At 32.4% G+C, this 27,917-nt stretch overlaps 1 protein-coding gene across 1 annotated transcript; it reads left to right on the forward strand.

Moving 5' to 3' along the window:
- Window positions 1–2,464: 2,464 nt before the first annotated feature.
- On the forward strand, window positions 2,465–14,650 carry LOC127724444 (toll-like receptor Tollo). The gene is made up of 2 exons (XM_052231407.1): window positions 2,465–2,988; window positions 11,094–14,650. The coding sequence occupies exon 2, from the start codon at window positions 11,104–11,106 to the stop codon at window positions 14,548–14,550; it is 3,447 nt and encodes a 1,148-aa protein (XP_052087367.1). The 5' UTR covers window positions 2,465–2,988; window positions 11,094–11,103; the 3' UTR covers window positions 14,551–14,650.
- The last annotated feature ends 13,267 nt before the right edge of the window (window positions 14,651–27,917 follow it).

Genomic DNA, 27,917 nt, shown 5'->3' on the forward strand with positions numbered 1-27,917 from the left:
TGTATATCTTTTTTTTTCGTCATGTGAATGTCTCACTTATTATGAGTTCTAGGATAACTATATTTGGTTAATAAAATATGGTGTGCTTGCCATGTCTGAATGTCTGTTAGATATGGTTCACCTGACCTTGATCTCATTTCATTGATCAGTGAACAAGGTTAATTATCCGTAAACAAGTCTGTATCTCAGTCACTATAAGTAGTGGGTTAAATATATTTGGTGAATGGAATGATAGCAAGGTGTATATGTCTTTTAACTTAGATTAAGCATACATGCTTGGCACATATAGTTCATTGGCTTCGGTGGTTAGCTCGTTTGTTGTCGTTCACACCGAGGGTGATTTAGGTCGAAAACATCATGCAAGACAATGGCATAGACTTGATGAGACATATTCCGAGTGTGAAACGGAAGCGGCCGATTTGATTCTTATACTACAATTATGACAAAAACATATATTCAATAGAAAGTTAAAAGTTATTAAAAACCGACACAAAACATATACCTCCGAACAAACTATCAATCTATAAAGTTAAATGGATATTTAAAACAAATAGATTAACGACACAACAAACAAAAATGAGAAATGTTTTGGGTGACAACTGCCCTTGTTAATGACCTTAGCGTGTAAGCACAAAATGATTAATGGCACAGGATAATCCGTGTTTAACCAATGCCAAAATGTTGACTTAATTTGTGTTTTTAATTGCCAATTTCTTCAAAACGACTTATATTTCACACATGAAATTTGACACACACATGCACTGTTTCTTATAGCTTAAATCAGAGTAAAAAATCTCGTGATGATACACGTAATAATTTTGCTATCGATGAAAATGTGGTAAATTTCGGGTAAAATTTTAGTCTTACTAAAATGCTGAAATATTTCTAGATACTTTCGTTTTCGTTATATGATATATTTAATATATACACTATATTTAAAGTACTATTTCAACCACCTACAAAGAACGCAATAATTTTATTTTTCATGGTAAGATTCCCCGTACAAAACGGTATCTGAGGGTACCCTGTAAAAACACGAAATTTAGAAAATCGTGACCACGGGTGTAAAATATAATAATTTTCCAATAATTTGCAAACAAATTTAGCCGTGTGTTATTCCGTAAACTTAAACTTGTTAACTAGAGGACTTTTTGGACACTGGGCACCCTACTAGTTATGGATACGAAAAACGTAAAGCTATATTCATGCATGAATCATATAACAATTTGGATTAATCTTAGTATGTAGTTACAACTTTCTAGTGTTATATCGTTATTATGGGAAAACATTAACGGTATTGATTTTACTACCCCGGATGCGCATTTCGACAATACATTTCTCTATCAGTTATACTGTTGGAGTTCGGTATTTTTGTTATTTTACTTTTTTATACTCGAGGTCTTAGTATTTGAAAACCCTAGAGCTTATACAACCAAAATGGACATAAATTGACTTATAATGGTTTACTTTTACAAATTGTGACTTAGATGGAGAGTTGTCTCATTGGCACTCATACCACATCTTCTTATATCTATATAAAGGTGTTCATACATAATATGTTTAAGTAAACTGGTAAATAAAAAAAGACCAGTTGAAATGTTCATTTTTTTATCAGAAAGAGTCGGTTTCAAACGTTTGTGTCTGTTTCATTATCGGTTTTCAGTCTGTCAATTCAAATTCGATACCGTCTCTACCTTGATTGAACATCATCTCAATCTATTAAACCTTCAAGGCGTTTTCACATGAAAAAGATGCAATAACAAATATATTTCGCACTTGACAAAACTATATTTTGAGACGGGTCGTCAGGTTCATACAGAGAGCTTATCAGCTTTAACTGAAACAATCATTTCAAAAGAGAGGCGAAAGATACCAAAGGGACATTCAAACTCAAACTCAAACTCAAAGTCGAAAATAAACTGACAACGCCATTGTCAAGAAAAAAAAAACAAAAGTCAAACAACAGTACACAAAACACAACATAGAAAACTAAAGACTGAGCAACGCGAAGCCCACCAAAAATCGGGGGTGATCTCATGTGCTCAAGTATCTAATCACTGCATTTTAATACAAGAAACAAAATATACATTATAATAATTTACGTTTAAATATAAAATTACTTCTCCAACCATTCGGTTAAGGGTCATTGGCCACCTGTCAAAGTATATTTCAGTTATATGAGAAGAGAACGTGTGGAGTATTTGTCTTTATGTTTATACCCCAGGATAAATGTCAAAATATATTCAGTTATATGAGAAGAGAACGTGTGGACTGTTTGTTTTTATTTGTATACCCCAGCATAATTCTATAATTACGCCCTGAATATCTGCTTATCATTTCAAAAACTGGTGATACTATCCGATACTCAGCACGTTTATTAATTCATATTGAATTGTAGTCGTCTTTCGGATCTTGCGCAATTATATATTTTTTTATAAATAACATGATAAATAACAGATTGACGATATTCAGCGAACGCTCCTTTAAGATAGAAGTAAATATGTTTTCTGTGCCGAAAATATTTACAAAGGTCTCACATTGAAGTGATTTTATCAGTTATTTGTGAAGGGTCATTTAAAGTTGATTATAAACAGTGAAAGATCGAACGCAGGTAAAATGTTAAAATAAAGATGACATTTTACTCAATCCATGTTAGGTGCGTGTATGTGTAATCCGGTATTCTATCATGTTCATCGGAAATACCTACTCATGTACACGTAGTATGTCATAAACATCAAACATGACGGAAGGATTATGTCTTAAATGTATAACAAATCTAAGATGACTATATATCCTAAATAATGAATTGTATAATAGCATGTTTCAACAAGGGATTGACTTGCAAAGTATTTTCCTTATTCATCATTCGTTAAACAAAGAACCTGAGGTACGGACGTTACCAAACTTTGGTGTGCCTTCTATTGAATACAATTTAACTGAGGTTACTCTACATGACGATGGACGTAAGCCACAGTTAACAAAATAAAGGTAAAACAGTTATCAATAGAACTGTAAGAGCAATGTTTTATGAAAAGTTTTGCTAGAACTTATTTACAATTTCACACAAACAAACACACACTTATGTAAGACAATTTTTTTATTGTACTATAATAATAATGTACTATTATATTATTTATTTATGTATTTCTCTGTCCTGAGTGTTCTTGCGGTTATTTGTACTGTATTCTTGTCACGTAATGTTGTCATTTTAGCGGTAGTTTTAACATTGCCATCTAAGCGGGAGGTTTGCCTAGCCATAAAACCAGGTTCAACCCACCATTTTTCTTAAAATGTCCTGTACCAAGTCAGGAATATGGCAGTTGTTATCAAATAGTCCGTTTCTATGTATGTTGGCGTTTGTTTTTGTAGCAGTTCAGTGTTTCTGTTGTTCCGTTGTTTTCCTCTTATAGTTGATGTGTTTCCCTAAATTTTGGTTTGTGACCCGGATTTGTTTCAGTTTAATCAATTTATGACTATCGAACAGCGGTATACTACTGTTGCCTTTTTTTTTTGTCAAAATTCAAATGCATCGAGGATAAGACTGTGTGGTTAGAAACAAGAAAATACAAGAAATATAAATTGTGGAAAAAGCTATCTCTTGATTTTTCATATGAAATGTTAGGGAATAAATAACTGTTAAGTTGTATGAAAAATGTTTTGACAACATCAAATATATTATATTAGAAGTAGGTTTTTTATAAAGAGACTTTAACAAGAATTTAAGATATGAAACATTATGTAAAAAAAAATTATCTGAAATGTTGGAGAAAAATAAATGTTAAACTGTTTGAATAATGTTTTTGACATTAGCGATACTATTCTATCGGAGTTTTTTTTTATTTCATTTGATATGTTGATAGTTTTTTTAGATTCCCAATTTTTGGCTCATATCAAAATATTCTCATATTCATGCTCCAAATACATGCATATTTGTACAAATGCGATTGATATCGTTAACATCGTTGTGAATTCTTCAAATGGTATAACAAGCTCTTAGTCGCCTTAAGTCAAGAGAAGTTCCGAATAAATCAATAAGAGAGGAATAAATATCAGCCACCAACACCAAAATCTCAACAGCTGAAAGTATGAAGAGGCAGGGCAACCACTAACGTATCTTTTAGACTATCAACGGACAAATAATAAGTTGCTATGAGCAAGGTGGAGACTATTAGTTCATGGGCCTTTAAAATAAATAGTTTTATGTTTATAGTTCTTAAAACAGAAGGGACATCAAAAAGTAGGGACTTTGTTTTCTCAGCAGCAACAGAAAAATAACATTTATTGGTCCAATTTTTAAAAAACAAAAGTTGTTTCTGGAATATGCTATTGAGAAAGCAACAAAAACGATGAAATTCGCTGCATGAAAGAAAATGATGAATATAATAAATATCTATTACAAACCTGCTCGTGCATTTTTCATTGTTATTCAACGCAAAATAATTATCTAAGATACCTGGGACGATCTTATTTCACAAAGGATTTCTATTGTCTACTTATTGTACCTCGAACTTAAATACCCGGTGTAGGTCTTTAAGTTGAGGTTCAATTTACTAAAAGTTAATCGGGTATCACTAATTAGCTACGCCCTCTTAAAATCTGGGGGTCCGAAATAGGATCGGGAAATAACACCCAGCAAAATACCATAATTTACAATTTTAGAAAATTTTTGATTCAAAGTGCTTTTGGTTGCTTTAATATCTCCATTCAATAATCAATCGGTGGAAATACTAACCTGTCCCGAACCGAGAGATATTGGCTGCAATAGGAATTTATTTAAATAAAAAAGTCCATATCTCATTTATTTATAGTGACCGGTATTGTTTGTAAATTCATGACGTTTTGTTTTTTGGCATTCGTCTATCGTGGAGAAAAAAGAGGGAAGGAGGGCTAATAGCTTAGCTTACGACTTCGATCATGATTCAACTGTATTCTATTACGGCATACGTTTTACTTCTAGCGAACGCTCTGCCTTATTGTAAAAAGTGCAACTCTAAAATTGTAATCATTTGCCTCAGGTTGATCCACTTTGCATCTCGTCGTAAATATGCATGACATATTTGCCACTGGACATAAAAGGGGCAATGAATTAATCAGCTTCATTTAGTGACGTATAATCATTTGGTTTCAGTAAATAATCGTCACCCAAGGGTGATTGGGGAATAGAAATATGGTCACTTGGTCTTTTTCCGACCGGCAGTAAAACGCTTGCAACAGTGGGGCGTCCGTTTGGCTGTGCGGGATGTATCAAGTTTGCAGCCACGTCCGGTCAGATTGGGGACGTTAAATCCGATGCCTCGTGTACAGAAAGTGCCACGCTCTTTGCACGTTAAGAACCCTTGCAACAACTCTTTGAGGGGTCCGTAGGTGGCCTGTTGCAAGGCAAAATTTCTGTCCCTATCCAATATATCCTCATTGTCCAGTGGTAGTCCAAATTCCCCCGACCATCATCCCAGATGCCCTCTATTATTACAAAACCTACCTATTGTATTTATTTGTAACTTGTTTTCGTCCTGAACATTCATGAAATATTTGCCACTGGACGTTAAGCAACCAACAATCAATAAATCAATAAATAATCGTCTAAAACAGTTTTCCAATTTTTATATTTCATATTTATTTAAGTATGAATTTTTAAGAGTAAATCGTTTTTCCATCATTTTTCTCTTTGCATTTAATCTTTTTTTTTAAACAGTACGAAAACGTTGTCGTGGTACACATCAGGGGTTATATTGTATCCTTTAGCAAAACTAATAGGAGAGTGGATAAGAACAGGAAAACGATCTTCATTGAGTGCAAATAACTCATATATTGAAGCGAACAATGACGGCTGTCTCGTCTACGTGTAAACATTTGTGTTTCAAGATTATTTATATCTCAGACTAGTATAATAGTTGCCATAAAAGCAAAAATGGATAAAAAAATGTTGACAACAATTTATTAACGGATTCAACTTATTTTGGGCGTTTCATTTATTTATTTTTTTAGATATTGTTTTGCTAATCGGTTTCGTTATATATATATTTTGTTTTCATCTACAATTGTCCTAGCAAAAGTTGCAAAAAATGTGTTAAAATCAACCATGCGACTTATTTGAAAAGATTTAGCTGACCTTTCTTGTTGATTACACATTTCGATCATTCAACTCGTGCATAGATCGTATTTCCCTCTAATGTTTTTTTAACGTATAGATAGCGTGAAATTCTCGCTATCACCAGGAGTCGGATATACATTCCTATTTCAGTGGGACAAAACTGCGTATTTATATATCCGATAAGCCAAACGAACGCACCCATTTAGCAAGGGTATACTGTGGGACGGGAGAGGTCTCGAGATGTCAATATTTCTATACCCAAGTGAATCATTTGATTTTGAATAAAAGGTGATAAAGGTATACTGTACATTAATGCGAGAGCAACACAAATACACAGACATATCAAAACATTTATAGTCAACTTTCAGTCTTTTTTTTATAGAAAGATCCGTATACAGAAAAATAATCAGTGAAAATCGCCTAATGACTTAATAATAGTTATACGGAGTTCACTCAATAATAATTACCGTCAAATATTATATATCCCAAAAGTCACATTTGATTTAATACTATTTTTAATTTTGATCGGTGAAAATTTAAGAAGTTGTAATATAAACCAGTAGAAGAAAAACACTTCACTGTATAATAAAACGGTAAAATAAATGATGATAATGGATGACGACCAGCGGCTGAAAAAAAGAATATTCAGGACGATAACATGTAAATACAATACGAGTATTAACCCCGCTTTTTACTAGACTGACACGCTGAGTCGGTGTTTTTACACGTAAGTTCCCAAGATATTAGTTCGCAGGAAGAAAAGTCACCAGACCCGGAAACATTTCCGACTCTGAGCCGACCAGTCTGTGCTCCTACTCTATGATGTCACGTGTTAAGCGTTGAAATAGCCAATACTAATTTAACGTTTTTGTTTGGCCCGGTCGGGATTCGAACAAACGACCTCCCGCTCTCTTGGGGAACACCTTCACATGAGACCAACCAGTGGAGCGGTAGTATATAATATACCAAAAACTCAAGTACAATAAACAATACAGTTTCACAGACTTCTTACAGTTACTAAAGCGAGCTAAAAGTATCTAACCTAAATTAAATGCGTGAAATGATATTGTAAACTACACGTAAACATCGATGATCGACTTTAGTGTAGACTTCATGGATCAACGCTCTCGGCAAATTAAAAACTCTTGCACAAATTATTTGAGTGGTCCGAATGTGGCCAGCTGTTGCAAGTCTAAATTTCTGTCCTAATTCGATATACCCTCATTTTCCAGTGGTATTTTAAAGTTTCACGTCCAACTTCACTGTTGACCTCCTATTGCACGACCTACCTATTGTATTTAAAGATATGTGTTAGTCATGAACATGCATGAAATATTTGCCACTGGACGTAAATCAAACAACAACCAATCAACTTCATAAATTGTTCCATGTACTTAGCACTCAAAGACAAGATCTTGTAAATTGCTATAATGTACTATTTCCATTTAGATTTTTATGTTTTTTTTGTGTTTTATTTCCTTCAATTTATTACTTAACTGACTGCTTATAAAAAGTTTTAAATATTTTTTTTACTATGGTTCTTAGTTATCTACTGTTTTAATACGATTTATAACATGATGTTTTGTCAGGCAAGGATAAAACTAAGAAAGGTTAAAGTTTTTTTCAGGTGTTTTGCTTCAGTTGGACATTAAATGGGAATAACGGACGACTAAAATAAAAAAGTTAGTTTTCATATATCACATCGAACCTACAAATATATGTCACCTAAACACGTTTTGATCGGGTCAGTGAAATCTAGTTGATGCTAATGATGTCACATTTATGCTTTTTAATACGATTTTATTCATTGAAGTCTGCATGCATATTTTTGTTGTTGTTAAAAACCAAAGCAAGATCTATTAATTAATTGGACTGAACAGACAACACTAATTATTTTGCATTCGCATGTAACGTACATGTAGTGTAGGAAAATTGCAGAATCAAAAAGGAATGAACATTTACCGGATGAATATTGGGAAGGACCTTATGCATCTACATGTAGGTCTGTTCGATTAGAAGTTCTGAAACAAGCTGTTTAAAAAACTAATTGATGGAAGAATTTACTTACTGTTTTCTTCGGTCTGGTCTGTTTCATGATTACTGACAGATTAAAAACATCAAATATATATAACAAGAAGTTGTTGTGCAGAATATTCATTGGTCAGTTATAAATGAGGTATGTATAGGGTTTTGATTGCCTCATTTATTAAATAAGAAATCGTTATTTTGAAAAGTTGGATTCAAAAATATAAATTTACCCCCTAATTTTGTAAAACTATCATTTGGTGTTATTTTAATGCTAAACAAAATATAATGAATGAATTATTGAATGATGTACTGCCATTTAATCGGTCCGTTTCCGTTGCAATTTGGTAACTGTTAATTGTATATATCAGTCTGAGTACTGTTTAACTATCATTTAAGTTGAACATATTTAGTAGACGCGTCCAATTCAGGGGAATAAGGTTTCTGCGAGTGCTTTTTTTGTACTTTTCTTATGTTTTTTGACGGTTTGTAAGTTAGTAAAAGTTCGATGATTAAGTTAATATTGACATTAAAAGACCTCCTCACAAAAAGGGCTGTTCAAATCCCCTCGCCCTTCGAGCTCGGGGATCTGAACATCCCTTTTTGTTCGGAGGGCTTTTAATATCAATATTAACTTATCATTGAACTTTTACTATTACTTAAAGTTTCATTTGCTACCCGAAAACTTTAAACGGAGTGTGCTTAAAGAAGAGATATTTAATATTAATCTGTATTATGAAGTATTCAATATTTATAAAATAGGAACACCTTGTTACCACCAAAATTTCCCTCTCGTTTAATTTTTCTTATATTTACACCATTTAAACAGCAGGGGTTCATGCATCATCTGCCAAAGTCTTATTGAAATTCACGGTTTCATTTAAGTTTAGGGTATATTGAATATGACCAGTTTTGGGGTACCCTAAAAACGGCCAAAAACACTAGGCATATATTATTGTGTGTTTTTGCACAAGTTCTCATTAGGAATACCATGACTGTTAAAATGCGTAGCACAAACATATTTTAAAGTAAATAGGAAATTTCGTGGTAATATTTGTAGCATGAATGCAAATAAATGGTTGAAAATTATTGATAAGTCAAAAATTCTGGCCAGCTTAGATAACAATTTTTTTGTTAAACTTTGCCAGAAAAGCTTACAGGTACAAGAAAAAAGGAAAATATTTGGTCAATTTTCTTTTTTCCCTAACAAAACCTTCTACAGCCTCTTTTTGTATTATTTTTATGTGCTTATATGAAAATTGTATTGTCAAAATAATAACTGCAGTGAAGTGTATAAAGAAAAACTGTAATATTCAGTATCGGACGAATACCACAGGGATGAATTTACATATCAACATTATAATTAATACATAATGTTGGTTTATACAAGTGACAGGTTTAGCTAGCTATAAAACCAGGTTTAATTCACCATTTTCTACATAAGGAAATACCTGAACCAAGTCAGGAATATGTCAGTTGTTTTCCATTCGTTTGACGTGTTTGAGCTTTTGATTTTGCCCTTTGATAAAGCACTTTCCGTTTTGAATTTTCCTCGGAGTTCGGCTTCTTTATTTTTTTATTTTACCTTTTTCTCTCCGCAGACTACAAAATGCCCTGTCATCATTAAGCAAACGGTATTAGAATTCAATGTTTTGACAGTCTGTTACTATCTAAGTACTATCTTTGTTCTAGTGTAGATTATCTGTTAGCATAAACTTGTACCAGGATGGACGTTCAGATTATATCTTCTAGAATATTGCACTTTGTATTTAAAAACCAAAGACATAACTCTAACTACAGCCTATTAAGGATGTTCGCTCCTCTTGTTTTTTTGATGTTATGCCAGATATTCGGAATCCTCTGATTTTATCCATGTAGTGCCATTAAAAATTTTGCCCGCTAACCCCTACTTTTCTTTTCATAATTTTATTACATACAGTTTAAAAAGTGATATTTGAAAATCTTATTAAATCCTTGTTATTTTTCATTGTTTTTGAAAGAAAAAAGGTACCAATGTTAAGTGTATGAAAAATCTAGAGAGAATCATTTCCCGCCAAATTTTAAATGGTTTATATCTAGAAAACAAGCACACGGACCCTTCATTTTTTTCTTCTTTTTCAGTTCCTTCATTTATATACTATCAATTTATAACAGTCGTTTAAAGAGCTTGTTATTTTGAAACAGAGTAGCGAACATCCTTAAACAATAGTTTTGCACTAAAACCTTAATAACTTCATTATACAATTATTTTTTTTCCAAATCAATTTTCTCCAAAACTTCCAAAATATTTAAATGATGTCAAGACGCTACAGTCGTTCCTAAAAAACCTGGCCTTAACAGAAAAATTAAAAGGACTTTTTTATCGGAATAATAACTATTCTAAAAACAAAACAATAAATTGTAACAAAATAAACAACCTTACAACGTTATATACAGATATTCTGCGTCGTAAACAAACCCCAAAAATATATAGACCTCCCCAATAATAGTCTACACAGACAGTATAAATACGGGAATAGAGCGTTTTGGTTGACGTGTTTGTTTGTTTCATTATTAGTGTCAAACACAACTTATTGCTACTTTGGCTAAATTATGGCGGCCGGTTTTTAATGGTAGCGGAAGGCGGAGAACCTGTAGAGAACCAACGACCTTTGCCATGGAAGCTGTCAAACCTTGTCAATAAAGATCGAATTCGAGCAAATTTAATCACTACCTCAGAGTTTAGATGCTAGCTAGTATTTACTATAAATAAACTATTAAGACCACGAGCACCCGGCCACGGAGGACCTGTTTCACGTGTGTAACAAGAAAGAATACCTTAGTACAGATCGATCTTCGCAGGCTTTGTTTCAATATGTTCCTTTATTTCCTTTCTATTAAATAGTTCCTTTTGTCTAGTATTTATTGTCTATTATAAATATAAATATTTGACACATTAAGCAAAAAATCAAGTAATTTGTTTGTGATTTTTTTCCAGAAATAAGAAAATGAAAAACTGGATTGTTTTGCTGTTTATCTATTCAACAAGATCCCAGGATTTTAACAACTACAAGGCATGTCCTCATCCTTGCGACTGCTATGTTACATACACGACAAATGAACCCATCGTGCATGTGTTTTGTTCGATATCGAAACTGAATAATTTTGATTTTTCTAGATTGAAAACTAATGTGACTAGTGTTCTGCACATCACCTGTGAATCTTTACTACATTCCCACCTACAGGATAGAATATTCCAGCATCTTTATTCATTTAATGCATTCGAATTGTCGGATTGTTCATTTAATTACATTCATGAGCATGCTTTCTATGGACTACGTAACCTTCGTGAATTAAATATCAATAGGGCAAGAAACCTTTCTATACATGACAAAGCATTTTTGGATACACCGAACATGCGTAGACTTGTCATAACTAATAGTGGTGTTACACAATTTCCCCCTTTATATGGATTAAATAAAATACAGTTTATTAATTTTACAAACAACTTTATCAAGGATATATCCAATGCAAATTTCATGGAATGCGACGAAGAACTTACAGATTTATTGGTATTAATATTGAATAATAACCAAATTCATGAGATTAATGTTACATTCGGCATATTTACACCAAATCTCAAGTACTTATCAATCGCAGACAATATGGTCGCACATATCTCATCTCAGTCTTTGCTAAATTTAACAAATCTTGAGCTCCTGGATTTAACCGGAAACCATTTGTCTGAACTGCCGAGTAACTTACTGAAAGACAATATAAACATCAAAGTCGTTGGATTAGGTCCAAATCCAATTTCACAGATAGATGATGATTTTTTTCATTCAGGAAAACAAATGGAAGCACTTGTTCTAGGTTCAACGCGAGTAGGAGATTCTATTTGGAAACATCTATACTATTTACCAACTATTCATGAACTTCAGCTTGGAAATTGTTCGTTAACTTATATAAATATTACTGTCATGGGTAAACTTAGACGATTACAACATTTAGATCTTTCTAGAAACAATCTTAGCAAAATTTTGAATTATACTTTCATTAACCATGTGAATTTGGTAACACTTTTACTTTCTCATAATGAGATCAGCCACATTGAATCCCACGCTTTTCAGGGATTGCGATTAATCAATAAATTGGATTTGACTGGTAACCAATTGAAGACTTTACATCCGCTAACGCTCAACTCCATGCCAGAAACCTCTTTGCTGAATATATCTTACAACCAACTAAATCATTTTCCTGATTTGCACAATTTAACGAAATTATTTATATTAGATCTACGCCATAATCGGATAAGCAAGCTGGACAACGGGAGTTTTGCGGGACTTCCAAATTTAGCCGGCATTAATCTATCATGGAACAAACTAACTGCTCTACGAAGAAATGTTTTCCAAAATTCTCGAAGCTTAGAACTACTTCAAGTATCAAATAACGACATTGAAGTCATTGAAGTTGGCGCTTTTAAAAATATGTCAAAACTAAAATGGGTTCTACTTAAACATAACAATATTAAAAATATAGCTTATGTTTTCACGAATATGCTATCATTACTTCAACTCGACTTGGGCTATAACAAAATAGATGGACCAATTCACGCTGGACACTTTTACAATTCATTTGCGTTACAACAAATAATTTTGAATAATAATCATGTGACCAGTATTGTAGGAGCAGCTTTTTCTAAATTTCCACATCTAGAAATAGTTGATTTGAAATATAATAATATTTCGTCTTTGCAACCATACAATATAAAGTTTTCGCCACTCACCACTCCTCCGCCAGTGTTCTATTTCAGGGGTAATAGATTTAACTGTGATTGTCATCTTTCGTGGATGAGACAATGTTTGAACAGATGGACTGAGTCATGCAAAGGATTAGAAATTGATGAATTCGAATTCTTGCTTTGCTACAATGGATATAAAATTAGAAAATTTTCTCTGATTAAGAAAGCTCAACTGGAAAATATGTTGTGTGAGTTTGAAGATCCCTGCGTCGGCATTTGTGATTGCTGCCAATCTTTATCTTGTAATTGTAGAATGGTTTGTCCTACAAACTGCACTTGTCTCATGTCTTTTAATCATGAAAACGGAATTGTCGATTGCAGTAACAAACGTATAACTAAAGTCACAGAAAACATACCTTCAATAGCAAAAATATTTTATCTGGATGGAAATGACCTAGTTTATATTACATTCTCCATTTTCAGTGGACTTTATCAACTAAAAACACTTTATCTTAATAGAAGTGGGATAGAAATTGTTAAACCTACCGCATTTGTCAATCTTACAAAGTTGGAAAATCTATATTTGAATGAAAACAGTCTATCCTGTGTAGTTGTTGAATTACTCAATGGACTGGTATCCTTAAAATTGCTCCAGCTAGAACACAATCGCATCGCATTCATTGCAGATGACGCGTTCAAAGGGATAACAAATTTGGAAGTTTTGCGACTAGCTTACAATAAGCTTGTATCCCTTCCGTATGGTTTTGCAGAGTCAATGGTCACACTGAAGTATCTGACTTTATCTAATAATCCTTGGTCATGTGACTGCAATAATTTACATGATTTAAAAGAAATCACATATGAATTAGCTGACGTCATTAAAGACCGACATGACATGTATTGTTTTGTAAATAATACAAAAAATGAAAGTTTTGCTATCGGTTCTAAACAACATGTAGTCGAGTTGGACTATTGGTCCATCTGCCCAAACCAATCTGTTATATTCCAAAACAGAACAATCGAGAAACACAGAGAGGTTCTTAATTACAAAGAGGTTCAAGCACTAACTTCAACTCTCGTTCTCCTAGTTCTCGTTATTATTATTTCCACGCTTGTGTTTATGAATCGAACCTTATTACAGGTTGTCATGTACAATAAATTCGGAATACGATTGTTTAGTGTAAAACCCGAGAACAAAATGTACGATGCCTTTGTATCTTATAGTCACAAGGACGAAGGATTTGTTGTTCGGGAGCTTGTGCAAAGGCTGGAAAATAAAGATGGTTACAAGTTATGTCTCCACTTCCGGGACTTTCCGATTGGTGCATGTATAGCAGATTCAATCATTCAGTCTGTTGAAGACAGTTCTAGAACAATTATGATAGTATCAAACAATTTTTTAGACAGTGAATGGTGTCAATATGAATTTCAAACAGCTCATCACAGTGTGTTAAGAGATAAATCTCAGAAAATTATTTTGATTCTGATGGAGAATATTGACCCCTCCAAACTGGACCCAGAACTGAAACTTTACATGAAAACTAAAACGTACTTACAGCGTACAGATCCTTGGTTTTGGGAAAAGTTAGAGTTTGCATTGCCAGTTAAAGCAAAACCTAAAATTGCAGATCAACAATTAAATGATTTAAACAAAATAAACATTGAATATAAAGACGAAGAAAAAAGAGCTAACATACAGAAAAATATGTTTTGATGACGTACTAAATATACAATTTACGCTTTTTTAAAGAAAATAATTTGCAAATTAAAGTAGATAAAAACCTTCTTTTAAGAAAATAAAATAATAAAACTAACTTATAAAAGATTTTTTTATCACAAATTAAACATGTGGCACTGGTCTCAGAGCGTATAGCACGCATTTTATTGAATAATCTTTATTCGGTACGCTCGGTACCGACGCTTTTGATAGTCAAAAGCGTTTTGAACAACTAAAATCCAATTGTAAAATCCGTCAAACGTCATGTACATTGAGACTTGTCATCAACTTAACAGATTGACTGTTAATCGCTTGCCCACCATTTTTGTAGTAAACCCATACATGTGTCTTACCCTTTCTTACATGTAATTACCCAAACAATGTTGTTTTACGTATTGATTCACAATGCTAAAAGCTCTTTGTTAATCAAAAACAAATAAGGTTACCAAACTTTTATTAAGCGATTTCGTTAAAATATAATTCTTTATTCCCATCTTTAATGTCGATAAAGCATCGTTTGTATATACTTAAATTAAACTTCACGTATGGAACGTTACACTAGCATTCTGTTGTTGATATACTTCTTACCATTTATCAGCTTTCATACACATTATCGTACCACAATAAAAAAAAAAAAGAGAAGGTCTTTACAATTATTTGATGCGGCGTAAACCACAGGTGGATGTTATATTTTTCATGTCGGGTTCTGTTATTGCCGACTATACGGTATGGGGTTTTCTCATTGTTGAAGGCCGTTCGGTTGCCTATAATTGCTTTCATCCACTTCATTTGAACTTTGGTGGATAGTTGTCTCATTGTCAATCATACAACATCTCCTTATTTTTATATTCTTACCATTTATCACCTTGTCGTACCACAATGAAAAGAAGAAGGTCTTTACAATTACGCGAAGCGGTGTCAATCACAGATTGATGTTATCAGTCACATTTACTAAAACTCAGGAAAACCACATCAAGAATTCCACAATGTTAACACTAGTCGCTACTGTTCTTTTACTATAACTGGACGATCGTGTAAGCTTTCTTGTAAAGCAGTGTTCTTCTCTAATACAAAGTCTATCACGCTCTTGATAAAACCAAAGAAAATATACATCGCTTTTATTGATTGCTATTTTTCATTTCTAAGTAATAGGGATATTTTTACTCATAACAAAAGCTATAGAAAATAATGGATATGGAGTAAATGCACATGAGACAAAACCGCAGACAATACATAGAAAAAATAAAAAATTATCAATGAACAGGGCTTTTATTCCTGTTCTTCATCTTGACATTTGATGTAGGGTCTTCAACAATGAACGCATCATTCATACCCTACAACAAGGTCAAGACGGCCCTAGCGTCGACTTAAGCGGTAATATTGATAAAAATAAACCACAGTTCACCTTCCTGTTTCTCACCCGCCTCGGAGTGCCAACGTGTGCGAAGCTTGTGTAAGACGGTTCTCCAGTCGAAAGCACCAGGGATACAAGAAAAGTGCAGTCATTTTTAAAAGACATCGATCGCCGCTAAAATATGCTTTATAGTTACACATGTCGGGAGCGGTTAATGAATTACATAATTTATAATTACGGGCGAGGTTTTGCAACATATATTTGTCACACATTGCCCAACAAAAGACCAATACATTCGAAACAAACAAATGATAGACGATACATATAAAACTAAACAACAAATGATAGACAGCACGGGGCACATCGAAATATATGTAAGAAAACCTAGCAGTTTAAAATAGTGTGAAAGGGCAATATACAAAACAGATGACCAGACCATTATTTTGAAGAAATTAAGAAAATATTAAATAGCCAAACATGAAATCTTGACGGTATATTAATATGAGAAATTCTGACATGAACAAGCACATCATAACTGTAAATATTATAAGAGCATACACCTCAAGCACGGGGAAACGTTCTCCACTGCCTCCACACAGCACTAGAGACAAACTCTAGAATCAATAGAAAATAATGGATATGGAATAAATGTACATGGGACAAAACCGCACACAATACATAGAAAAAATAAAAAATTATCAATGAACAGGACTTTTATTCCTATTCTTCATCTTGACAGTTGATGTAGGGTCTTCAACAATGAACGCATCATTCATACCCTACAACAAGGTCAAGACGGCCCCTAGTGTCGACTTTAGCGATAAAATATTTCTGCAAATTTCACATCATCGGTTTTGAAGGAATTCTTTTCATGACGTTCACGCTATGTATGTCTAGTGAGGAACGCAGCTGCTAGGAAGTATCGAAAAATTATAAAGTACAGTTTTATATCTAAAAGAAAGGATCATGTACAGTAAGCACCACATTCATTTGGTCGTATGAAACTCGATACGTATGAATAAGAGGAGATGTAGGGTTTACGTCAACAGCAACCAAACGACACAAATAACTTAAACACTTCAGAGAACTACACACAAAACAAGCAATGCTTTGTTTCTCAATTATGACGCCACAAAACAGCAGTTATAGATACAGAGTGCAAAAAATTTTGTTGATTGTTGGAAAAAAATTTAAACTAATCTAGACATACGAAAAGGGAGACAACAAACACAGTGTATTCCTACAATGAACGAATATGTGTAATAACCAAAATGTTTTAAAATTTATGAATACATCAGATTTATTTACACTAACTGGAATGGCAAGATTTTGCAGAAGGGTATTTAAAACGTTTTAAGACATGTTCTTAATCATGTTACTATAATTTGTACTTTCTGTCACATATTAGTTCATTATGTATTATACTATTATTGCACCATTATTTACCATGTTGTTTTAATGTAAATATGTTCATACTTTTATTGTTCGTTAAAATGTTGTACTAACATACCCCATGCGGGGGCTCTAGTGAAATAAAATGTCTTATGTCTCATGTCTTATGTCTTATGAGTCAACACAAACAGTGCAGATGGATTTTTACAGTTCTAATTGATGGAAGAAATGAGGCTCACCCACATTCTGAAAATTTAGCTATTTTAAATTAAACTTATTGTTAACTATAGGATACTCATCTGGTATCAGCCTCATATATTTTGATTTTTCATCTAAAATTTAAAAAAAAATATCAATCATAAAACCAAACTATTCAGCACTACGTGCTGTATATTGAAGTAGAAATTAAATGTTATCTTCAACATTGTGTTATAACAACTTACAACTCTGTGTCCTCCCTTTTCTGTTTCAAGGTAATGGGCACTAAATTTGGTAAACTCATTTATTTTCTGACAATTTTGTAACAGCAAATAATTCTAAATTGGCAAATGAGCATGTCGCGAGGTTAAAATAATCTTGATTAAGATTCCATACAGCACCTATATAATCAATAAAGGAAGACACACTATCACATTGTGTAACTAATATTGGTGCATGTGCAAAGTGATTTCAAGCGCGAGTATGTACAGAATGTACATGAAGAAATACAAACGGAACTTTTGGGCTTCGGTCAAAGTTAACAATAAATTAGCGATTTGATGTTCAACCATAAGATACCAGAAGCTTTGTGTTCTGTCACCAACTTCTGTACTCCCTTTATCATTTAACAACTTATTCGATTGCATATCAACAAGTTATTATAGAAATGTCAGGTCCGCACTGTGACAGTGCATACCGAAGACTACTGAAAGAAAATTCCTTTTACAAACCAATGTTACAACATTATTGTTGGTGTACTTACAAAACTTATCTTGTTTTAGCCTCGGTGGTCTCGTGGTAGCGCACTCGCCGCGGGTGCGGAAGGTCTTGTGTTCGATCCCCACCCGGGTCAAACCAGAGACTTGAACATCGGTATTTTCTGCTTCTCCGCTAAGCACATGGCATTTGGGGGTAAGAGCAAAAATCGTCGGTCCGGAGTCAGAATAATGTGTCCGGATCGGGCAACATGTCTTTCTGCTGACTGTTGCTTTGTGAACTAGCACGTTTAAAATCCGGCTCAGAGTGTCAGTCTAATTCAAGCAGGATTCAAAATTCATAATATACTAGTATTAACATGTTCTCGTCCTGAATATGCATTTAACTTGCCTCCTTCTCCTCCTCCTCCTCTAATTGTTCATCCAACTATCAGCCAGAAGTTTTTACCTTGATTACATATGGTTCTTACGGGTCAAGTTTGGTTAGACCTGATAATGATGAAAGAAGAAGATTTTTAGAGTAGTTTGCTATATGGTCTAATAATATTCTTCCACTTAATATTACTGAACAACAAACTTGTACAAAAAATAAAATTATTTCTATCCATTAAAATAACATAAAACAACGATGCCAATTTTTCCTATACCAGATGCGCATTTCCGTCTTTAGGCTTTGTTAATCTGAATCATAATACAAACATTGAGTACTGATATATCCGGAAAAAAACATAAAAGTAAAGTCAAAAATAGACAACGGATCAAGGCCTGCACATAACGGAAATGCATCCATTTTTTAATGCAAAGGGTTTACAACTGGTCAGAGCGAGAGAAGGTGACATTTATTCGTAAAATTCTTGTGATATCTTTTAGTAAAATGGCTAAAAACTATTATTGAATGCAACCCTAATATGATCAGATACTGCAGATTCAATTTATAAATATAGACTATGAGCTATACATCTACACGATTCCATTTTTTCAAATTACTTTTTTTAAACCGTCATTAAATGTTAAAAGTCCATCATTACCTCAAATGCACTCAAAAATATTTTCAAATGTATAGCTGCATTTGTTGATACTATATCAACTGAAAATCCCTGATGTATAATTCTTTAGTTTCGTGTTTTGTTTTCTTAACGCTTTCATTCTTACGTTTAATGGTAATGGTCAATAATTCTCCGGTTTAATTTCTCTCTGAGGAATTAGAAAAGCAATAAAACCGTAAACCCGTAAGCTATCACGTATCTGACTTGTCTGGGGCTAAATATATCGTTCATACGTCGAAGACGGCACTTAGCGTTGATATAGTAATACTTCATACTGTTTGTTGATTAAAGAGTCGAAATCGATTCGTTACTGTCAATGTAAAAGAATTGGGAATAACCATAGTTATTCTCCTAATACGGTACGAGAGTATACATTCGTTTTAATTTCAGCAAATCTTAATATGAATAAAAGGCGAAGTGCGTAAATGTCAATAACACTGAAATCGAACGACACAAACATCTCAAAGGACATCTAGATATGGTTTGAAAAATAAAACAGCGTCTTTACGATATGCGAAATTGTTAAATCCCTCAAAGAACATGATTTTAGAAAAGTTATGAAAAAATTAAACAGACATTTTTAAATAGGTTAATTAATGAATAAAAATTTATCAATGGCTGCATACATTGTATTTTGTTTTTACATTAATTAATGAATAAAAAGTATCAATGGCTATTTTGTTGACTGTCAATGTCTCCAATATCCGACTGGAGTAACAAATTGTTAATGTCTCCAATAGCTAAGAGTGCTCAAACAGCTGCTGTTTCCATTTTTATCCTTAATGCTCTAATTTTCAATGATCAATAGTTCATTGCTTACATTTTTCTTATGAGAATTCATAAAGTTAGGATGATTAGGACCTGCAACACCTTGAAGCTAGTAATTATCAAGACTTGAACTTATGTAAATGGTACATATACTCATTTTGGTAATCCTAACTACTTATATGAAATCTAAAAAATGTAATTAAATGGTAGGGTATTTTTTGTTTTTTTGTTTTTTTGTTCTGTTTTGTTTTTTTTTTTTTTGTTTTTTTTTTTTTTGTTTAATGTTTATTTTTGGTTCTTTTTTTGCATTCATCCTTACCTATTTAATTGTTGGTTTTTTTTATCGGCTCACCGTACACCGATCATTCATCTCCCGCCACATATGAGTAAAGCTCGTTACATCTCGCGAGAAGATAACCGCTTCCTGACGAGTATTCATAATCATTAACCTTCATGGTATTCAAACTCTATGAAAATGAATTGGTCAGATTCTGATGTTTTTACTTTGTTAATAGCAGCAACGAATAAGCAAATCAGTTTACGCATATCACAATTCTAAATATCACTAGATAATTTGTAAATATAGAGTTACCTAGTCTCAAAACAGATCTTGACTGAATTATAACATGTATAAAGAAGAAACAATCTTTCTCAGAATTTCTCAGAACTCATAAACACTAACAGTGTTGGCAGTATTGAATTAGATTTCTTGAGTGACGCTGAAATCAATATATACACGGAAGTGGTATAAAACAAATTACAAAAAGCTTTTAACCGTACGTCTTGGGTATCACAGAACCACAGATGTAGTTGACAAGTTGAGGAAATCAGTCTATCTGTAAAGATGTGTGAAGAATATATCAGATGTTGTTGCTTACAGTACATGGGCTTTTTTCCTCCAATTATCCTTCCAAGAATTTAGAAGTCCATCTGTTTGATATACAATTTCGTCTTTTTTTTCTTTATGGTGGTACAAAACACTACAGGGAGATAACTCTGTAAAACTCACATTCTATTTGTTAAGGAAATATTAAGCTTCTCAATGACCAAAATTAGTATTTGTCAAACTGCTATATATCCAATGAAATTTTTCCGATAAAGTGTGTGGTTCAAGTTTTTTGAAATTTTTATATTTTTGTCAAAGGGTCAAAGTAAATATTTTGTCAAAATTTTCTGAAAATTAAACGAGCCAAATTAATTTTAGTCAAGGTGTTTGGTACCACCTTATACTTCCAGATAAAAATAAGGCGATGTGGTATGATTTCCAATAAGAAAACTATCCACCAGAGTTCAAATCAAGTTAACTTTTTCGAAATCTATTTTCGATCTGAAAAAAAAATTGTCATAAGTGACCATTATGACACTCAATTCCATTCGTCAGTTAGCGACCCTTCCCAATCCCCAAAATTTTACGTCTTTAATGCGTTTTAAAATCACGATCTTCTATACATACATGTATGCCTATTTTACTTTACTTTTTTCGAAATACAATGTGTGTTACATCAACATGTTACCGTCGTGATATGGATGAAGTATTTGCCACTGGACGTTAGCCAGTTATTCTCTCATTCGACCATCAATGTATACTACTGCATGAAAAATACAAGTCACGGTATCAGAAATCTTTGTCAGTAATATTAATTTTCCACGTGCTTTTCGTTTCTTGTATCTGAAGTAAATATTTTGTAAATTTTTCAGCTGTGTCTCGTTGTAATGTAAAGATTTGGCATATTAGGATAAAATCTTCTAAACGCGATCCAATTAATCAAATAAAGTTTGTCGCAAGCGAAGCTGTATAAAGAATATTAGTTTTTGTTCTGTTAAAGATAAAATTTAAGAAATTATATAGTTGTGTATAAAAACTAGAGTTTATAAGATAAAGCCTGATTTTCTTGTATTTGGAAAATTAAGTCAGATACAATCGAACAAAAAAAAAATCAGCGATGTTACAGAACTTTTATGTTTTATTTGTTATTACTTTGCATTTAATGCAAGATTACGGTTAAGCAATCATAACTCACATCCGTAGACATTATTGTGCTTTATATGAGGGTCTGGATCGGGTTTACAAAATAGAGAATAATGGAACTAGTACTACAGAAAAATGGGCTAAAAAATAAAGAACTGATAAAAATAGGCCAAAAAAGCTAAATAGAGAATATTGGGATTGTGAAATATAAAGAATAGAGCATAAGGGTAAAAATAAATCAGGAACAGAAAAAAATGGTCAAAATAGTTAAAGAATAAAGAATTGTAGGACCCCCTTCCAGATCCTCACAAACTACATGTTATTCATTTTACATTAGTCAAAGACATGTTAATCCATCTGCATATTTATTTTAGAACTAGGTTTATTAAGACTGCTGCAAACTCTTTTAACTCGATGGGATTTTTCCAATAGATCATTTGTTAAAAAATGCAATATGATTTGCATGCTCACAACACCTGTTCAGTTCAGTTCAGTTTCTTTTATGTTCCTCCATTAATTGTGGAGCACTACCCATAGGGTATAATTGTAGCAACTATATACACAATAAAACATAAGGAAACATAGAAACCTGTGTACAGATAAATGAATAAGGGCAATATTATTATTATATCTTAGGATAGTCATCACAGTTTTAAAACATAAAATTAATTAATCATAATAGCTATATTATAAAAAAAACCGTGCTGATGTGTAACTGGATATATTTACAAATAAAATATGAAAATTTAAAACGTTCAAATTAGTTTCAAATTTTAATTCTATTGGTTAGTTAAAGGTGCTATTCTTACATCAGAATTTAAAATAAAATGATTATTCTAAAAGAGTGTTATGTAAGATGTAAATGGATTAGGATTTTGAACAATTCCAAAGTATATACATAAGTTTTCCATCACAATTTAAACTTTCCTATTTTATAGACATCGTCATTATTCTTTAAAGGTACTTAATATATCTTAAAAACTTTAATGAAGCTATATTTAAGTCTTGAAATTATCATAAAATAGTAAAATGGTAAAAATAAGGAATTATTTTATTTTAAATTATCACTTATACTGTACTTGTGATCAAGCTTTTACTCCTTTTTGTGTGCAGCATGTGCATCTCATAGCACATATTTCTAGACAGAGTTTCTATGTTTTCATACACAGTTAAATAACAGTTTATGTCCTTGCTAGTACAATCCATTATGAGCTGGAGTAGATTCCCTTGTTGTATGATCTTCCTGTATGTTGAGGTATCGATTTCATCCATTTTCTGTTTGATTTTTGAGCAATTATATTTAGATCTTATTTGCTCCAATTCTATGCAATGTAGAATAAAATGTTCTAGATCTTCATTTTCCTGTTCACAGATTGTACATAAAGGGTTAACTTTTTGATGGAACTTAGCTCTTTTGGCTTGGAATATGTACGTTTGGGTACTTAGTCTTCCTTTTTTTTTCCCTACCTTTACATCTTTAGTATTGTTTATTTTTACACTTTTTCATATATTGTGAGCTTTATTTAATGGATTGTCCTGTATCTCTGTGTATTTAAGCGATGTTTTTATCCAATTTTTCATTGTGACATTCATTTTTCCAGTATTCCTTGATCTTTATTCCTATTAGCTTTGTCATTCGGTTTTCTTAAGTGGCCTTTCTATATAGTAACTACTTGATTTCAGATTGTATTTTGATAGAGTTTTTTCCACTCTGTTGATAAAATCTTTTCCTCTATGTTCTGAAAATGCTATTTGTCGGCGCAGAATTTAATATTCTATGGTTTCTGAATTTCTAACAATATTCATGAAAAAGGTATTAAGTAATTTTTTGTCTAAGGTGATGGCAATAGGTTCTGCTCCTACCAGGGTATAGCCAGCCAAATTTGCTGTATTATTTCGAAGCCCTTGTATTTGTCGGAGGATTTTCCTCTCTGCCAATTCTAGCATATCCTAATTCCTAATTTTTTGCATGAACCCAGACTCAAAAATCCCAAAAGGTCTAGACTGGTTCCCTGTCCTTTATATGCTGGCTTTAGACTTAGATACCCGTATGTTGCAAGGGAGAGAACAAGCATGAAAAGAGCATAAAAAATACTAAACTGTCAAAGGTCAACTTTGCCTGAAAGTGTTCGTATTAACTGGCGCTTTAATAAAAGTTTTAATGAAATCCATGCACTCATTGGTTAATAAGGAGTTACGGACACAAGATGCTTCCATCTGGCAAAGTCCATTTTTTGCCGGTATTATCACCCCCCACCCCTTCCAATAAAATCTTTTGGATTAAATGTCACATAGAGGTACAACAATACCATTAGTTACATAGATTCCCTGCAAGTTTCATTGAAATAGTTCACTAGTTAAAGAAGAACTTACTGATACAGGACGCCTTCCTCCATTTGTCCATGTTTTCCTTTCATAAACATCATATTGCTCGAAAGAAATAAGAGCCATATTCATTTTAATTCATGTAATACAAAATATTCTCTTAAATTTACATAAATTCACATTTTTAATTTTTATTTTATAGTTTTTAGTTTTGTTATGAACTCTAAGACTTGTCCAATGTTTTTTCCAGTTGCATAAAGAATAAAGTAACCTACATATATACTTGAATTTTTTTGGTTGTCTTTACAATTAATGAACAGACCAAAACTTCTGTTTTTAATGAACTGAGACCACTATTTTTTATTTTCATTTTCTTACAATTATATGAAAATATTTACCCAAGCTCACCAAATAATATAGTTTAGCGTTTTTCAACACCACAAGAATAATTCTTTAAGACATAATAAGCTATAACTGATGTGTACAATTTTCACTGCGTATCGCTGCTAATAACAGAGATCCTGCTAATAACATAGATCCTGACTGTACATAGAATGGATTAAATGTTTCATCCTCCAGAGATCCAATTAAGGCAATCAAGTGTTGTCACAAAGCAATCTTGTATCGAGATTCTTTCTGTGCTTTCTTATAGAAGGAAAACAGATTAGTATATAAAATGAGAAGATTTGTCGAAATGTTTTTGATATATTTTCAGATGTATTTATCCTTTTTATTGTAAAATTTGAAAGCATGTTTAAAATATTATACGGACTTGAATATAAAGTATAAATATTTCATTGTAAAATTTGTTACTTTTTACTTCTAATAAGTAATTCGATAATTTCAAACTAATCCATCATTTTTTTTTCATAATTCACCTTTTATTTAGTTATCAAATTGGTTGACTAAAGCAAAATTCATTATTTGCATTTCCTCTATTTAAATTATACTAAGATTCAACATTGTATTGGAAGTCCGCCTATATCAACTACTTTAAATTGCGGTTTATAAAGTTAGTGTTGGTCTATATCATTAAAAAATATTAAGTTAAAGAAATATCTAGATCGAGACGGGGTGTGTCTTCAGTTCTTTTATCCAGATTAATTTATTACTACATTAAGTTATGACAATTCAAATGTTTTCATTGCTTATCTAAATACACAGAAATTACATTTTAAATGTTAAAAGTTATATAATATCAAATTCCATATTTTATTTATTTGATTATTCAAATTTTCACTTAGTGTTCTTTCTATTCTGATGTAGCAACATTCCAGTTAAAAATACATCTATTTATATCCTGATTTCCTTGATAGAACGTATAGTTTACAATGCAGCGTGTGACCCAAGGGTTTGCAACTGTAAAGTTGCAATTATCTCTTCGAAAAATTTACAGACGCCATCATGATTTGGATGACCATTTTGTGTCACAGACGACCATTGATATGTCCTGTTTGTTGTAGCTATTATTCCTTCATCCTTTTCTTGTTTGTGACCTCACCGAATGCGACTTTTCGCCGGATATTTATCTGTCATGACCAAATGAAATTAACACTTCAAAACTGCGTGCGTCCGAAGAGGTTTTCTGTATTTAACTTCCTCTACCTTTATCAGGAAGGTTTAATCTCAAACATTTGAAACCAATGGATGGTTAAATATACGTAAAAACACAGCTATATGAACAAAAAGACCTAAATAGAATTGCCAAATTCAGCTGAAGTCAACTTTGGCTGAGGGAGTTTGAACCTTAATTTCTTAGTAATTGTAACTTCTTAATTCATTAACTGGACAAAATGTGCCACTAGAGAAATAGAAACTGTTGACCCTTTCTTATACTTTTGTTGAGTCCACGTTTGTGTTACTCAATCTTTAGTTTCCTGTTGTTTTACTTTTCGTCTCTCGTTCTTTTATAATATGTTTTGATTTTTTACTATTTTTCAAACAACTTTTTTTCTGAAGTTAATAAAACGGTCAATAGAGGGTATTCCGTTCAGATTTTGTATAATGGAGGACATTGTTACGGAAGCGTATTAGCGCCACACAAATATTAATTCTTCCTTATAAAACGCAAAGATTTGCGAAATAATATAACGCAAACATCGATCTGCGTTATTATGCAAACATTTGTGTTATTGTATTTCTTATACAAGTTTCTAGGGAAGCAGCTGTTATAAATAGAGGAGGCTGCATGTATGGATTTTTTTTTACTATCTGCACTTCTTTATATATGTTGCATAACAATGAACAGGAGAACATTAATATTACATAAAAAATTGAGTAAATTGAAGTAGAACCAAAGAAAAATAAAACCTACCGAAGAAAAACAAAGGAAAAAATGTTTTAAAAAAGCTTGTGTGGCGCTAGTACATTTCCGTACATTCTCTATTTTTTCACTAAGAATACTGCATTTTTGGTGACCATACAATTATTAGAATAAAACGCCAGACTGAGGCTCGAGAGAATCAATTTAACCAATTATTTATTACAACAATTTAAATCATGCATTAACACATCGAGCTTCTATGCATCTAAAAATACACAGTCCGTTGCCTTTCTTGACAGATTTGGAACAAAGAAGATCGATATTTTTACGCTGTTGACTTTGTTTTATGATTAAAAAGAAATCCCTATACTGTCGTTGAAAGGAATTAGACGAAAGAGCCAGACAATGTATTGCTTTCGAACAAATAAGCTTTGTCCATAAAAATGGAAAGACTTTCTGGATAAAAATGAAGTGTCTCATTGGCAACCATACATATATTCTAACGCGTAAACATCCAAACAAATATAACTTGATATTTATAATTCTATTAAATATTATTTGTATTATCATTATTCATTTATTTCTTTAAATTATTAACGCTGTTAAATAAATTTCATTAATCTAAATAAAATTTTCAAGAAACTGACATTTGATTTCAAGGTTAAATTATTATTATCAAATTAATCAAGATATTTCAAATCATTTTCCTTAAACTTTGGATAAACATAATTCCATCAAATCTATTGTACCAATCAATATCTTCAGAAAAGTAATGCAGCACAAACTAAATTTACAAAAGAACACGTGAGCATGTGTCTGCTCCCAAGTCCGGCACCTCGGCACAACTTCCGAAGCAATGTTGTCGGCTCTACGAACTTTCCCGAAGTCATGCGTTTGATTGCCGAGTTTATGAGCTTCCGTCCTTGCTTAGAAGTTGACCTCGGCAGTGGTTGTCATTTGTTATTATTTAATATATTAACACGATGTCTGATAGGCTCTTATATTCAATTTGTTAACGACTCTTTTATACCTTTATTTTAGATTCGAGGTGGTTTTAGAGTTTGGGCAACGAATGTTGACCCCTAGACATTTTAGAGATTTAGTTGTTGGATTGCTGTCTCATATACACATAACCTTTTCTCTTTCTGATTATGTTAAAGCTTTATTTTGACTACAAAGAGAAAGTATATCTTTACATATATATACATGAGTAGATGGTAAGTATAGGATAGCTTTAGTTCAATTGAAAAAAAAAACATTTGTCAAAGAAAAAGGTTAATTCAATTGCTGCACTTATAGAACGATTTTAGTAGCTTTAAATTTTGGGGGTCTT

The sequence above is a fragment of the Mytilus californianus genome, unplaced genomic scaffold (genome assembly GCF_021869535.1).
Source record: "Mytilus californianus isolate M0D057914Y unplaced genomic scaffold, xbMytCali1.0.p SCAF_14, whole genome shotgun sequence".
NCBI classification, from domain to species: domain Eukaryota; kingdom Metazoa; phylum Mollusca; class Bivalvia; order Mytilida; family Mytilidae; genus Mytilus; species Mytilus californianus.

Coding starts and splice junctions, on each gene's coding strand:
- LOC127724444 (XM_052231407.1), top strand. CDS start 11,104: ATGAAAAACTGGATTGTTTTGCTGTTTATCTATTCAACAAGATCCCAG.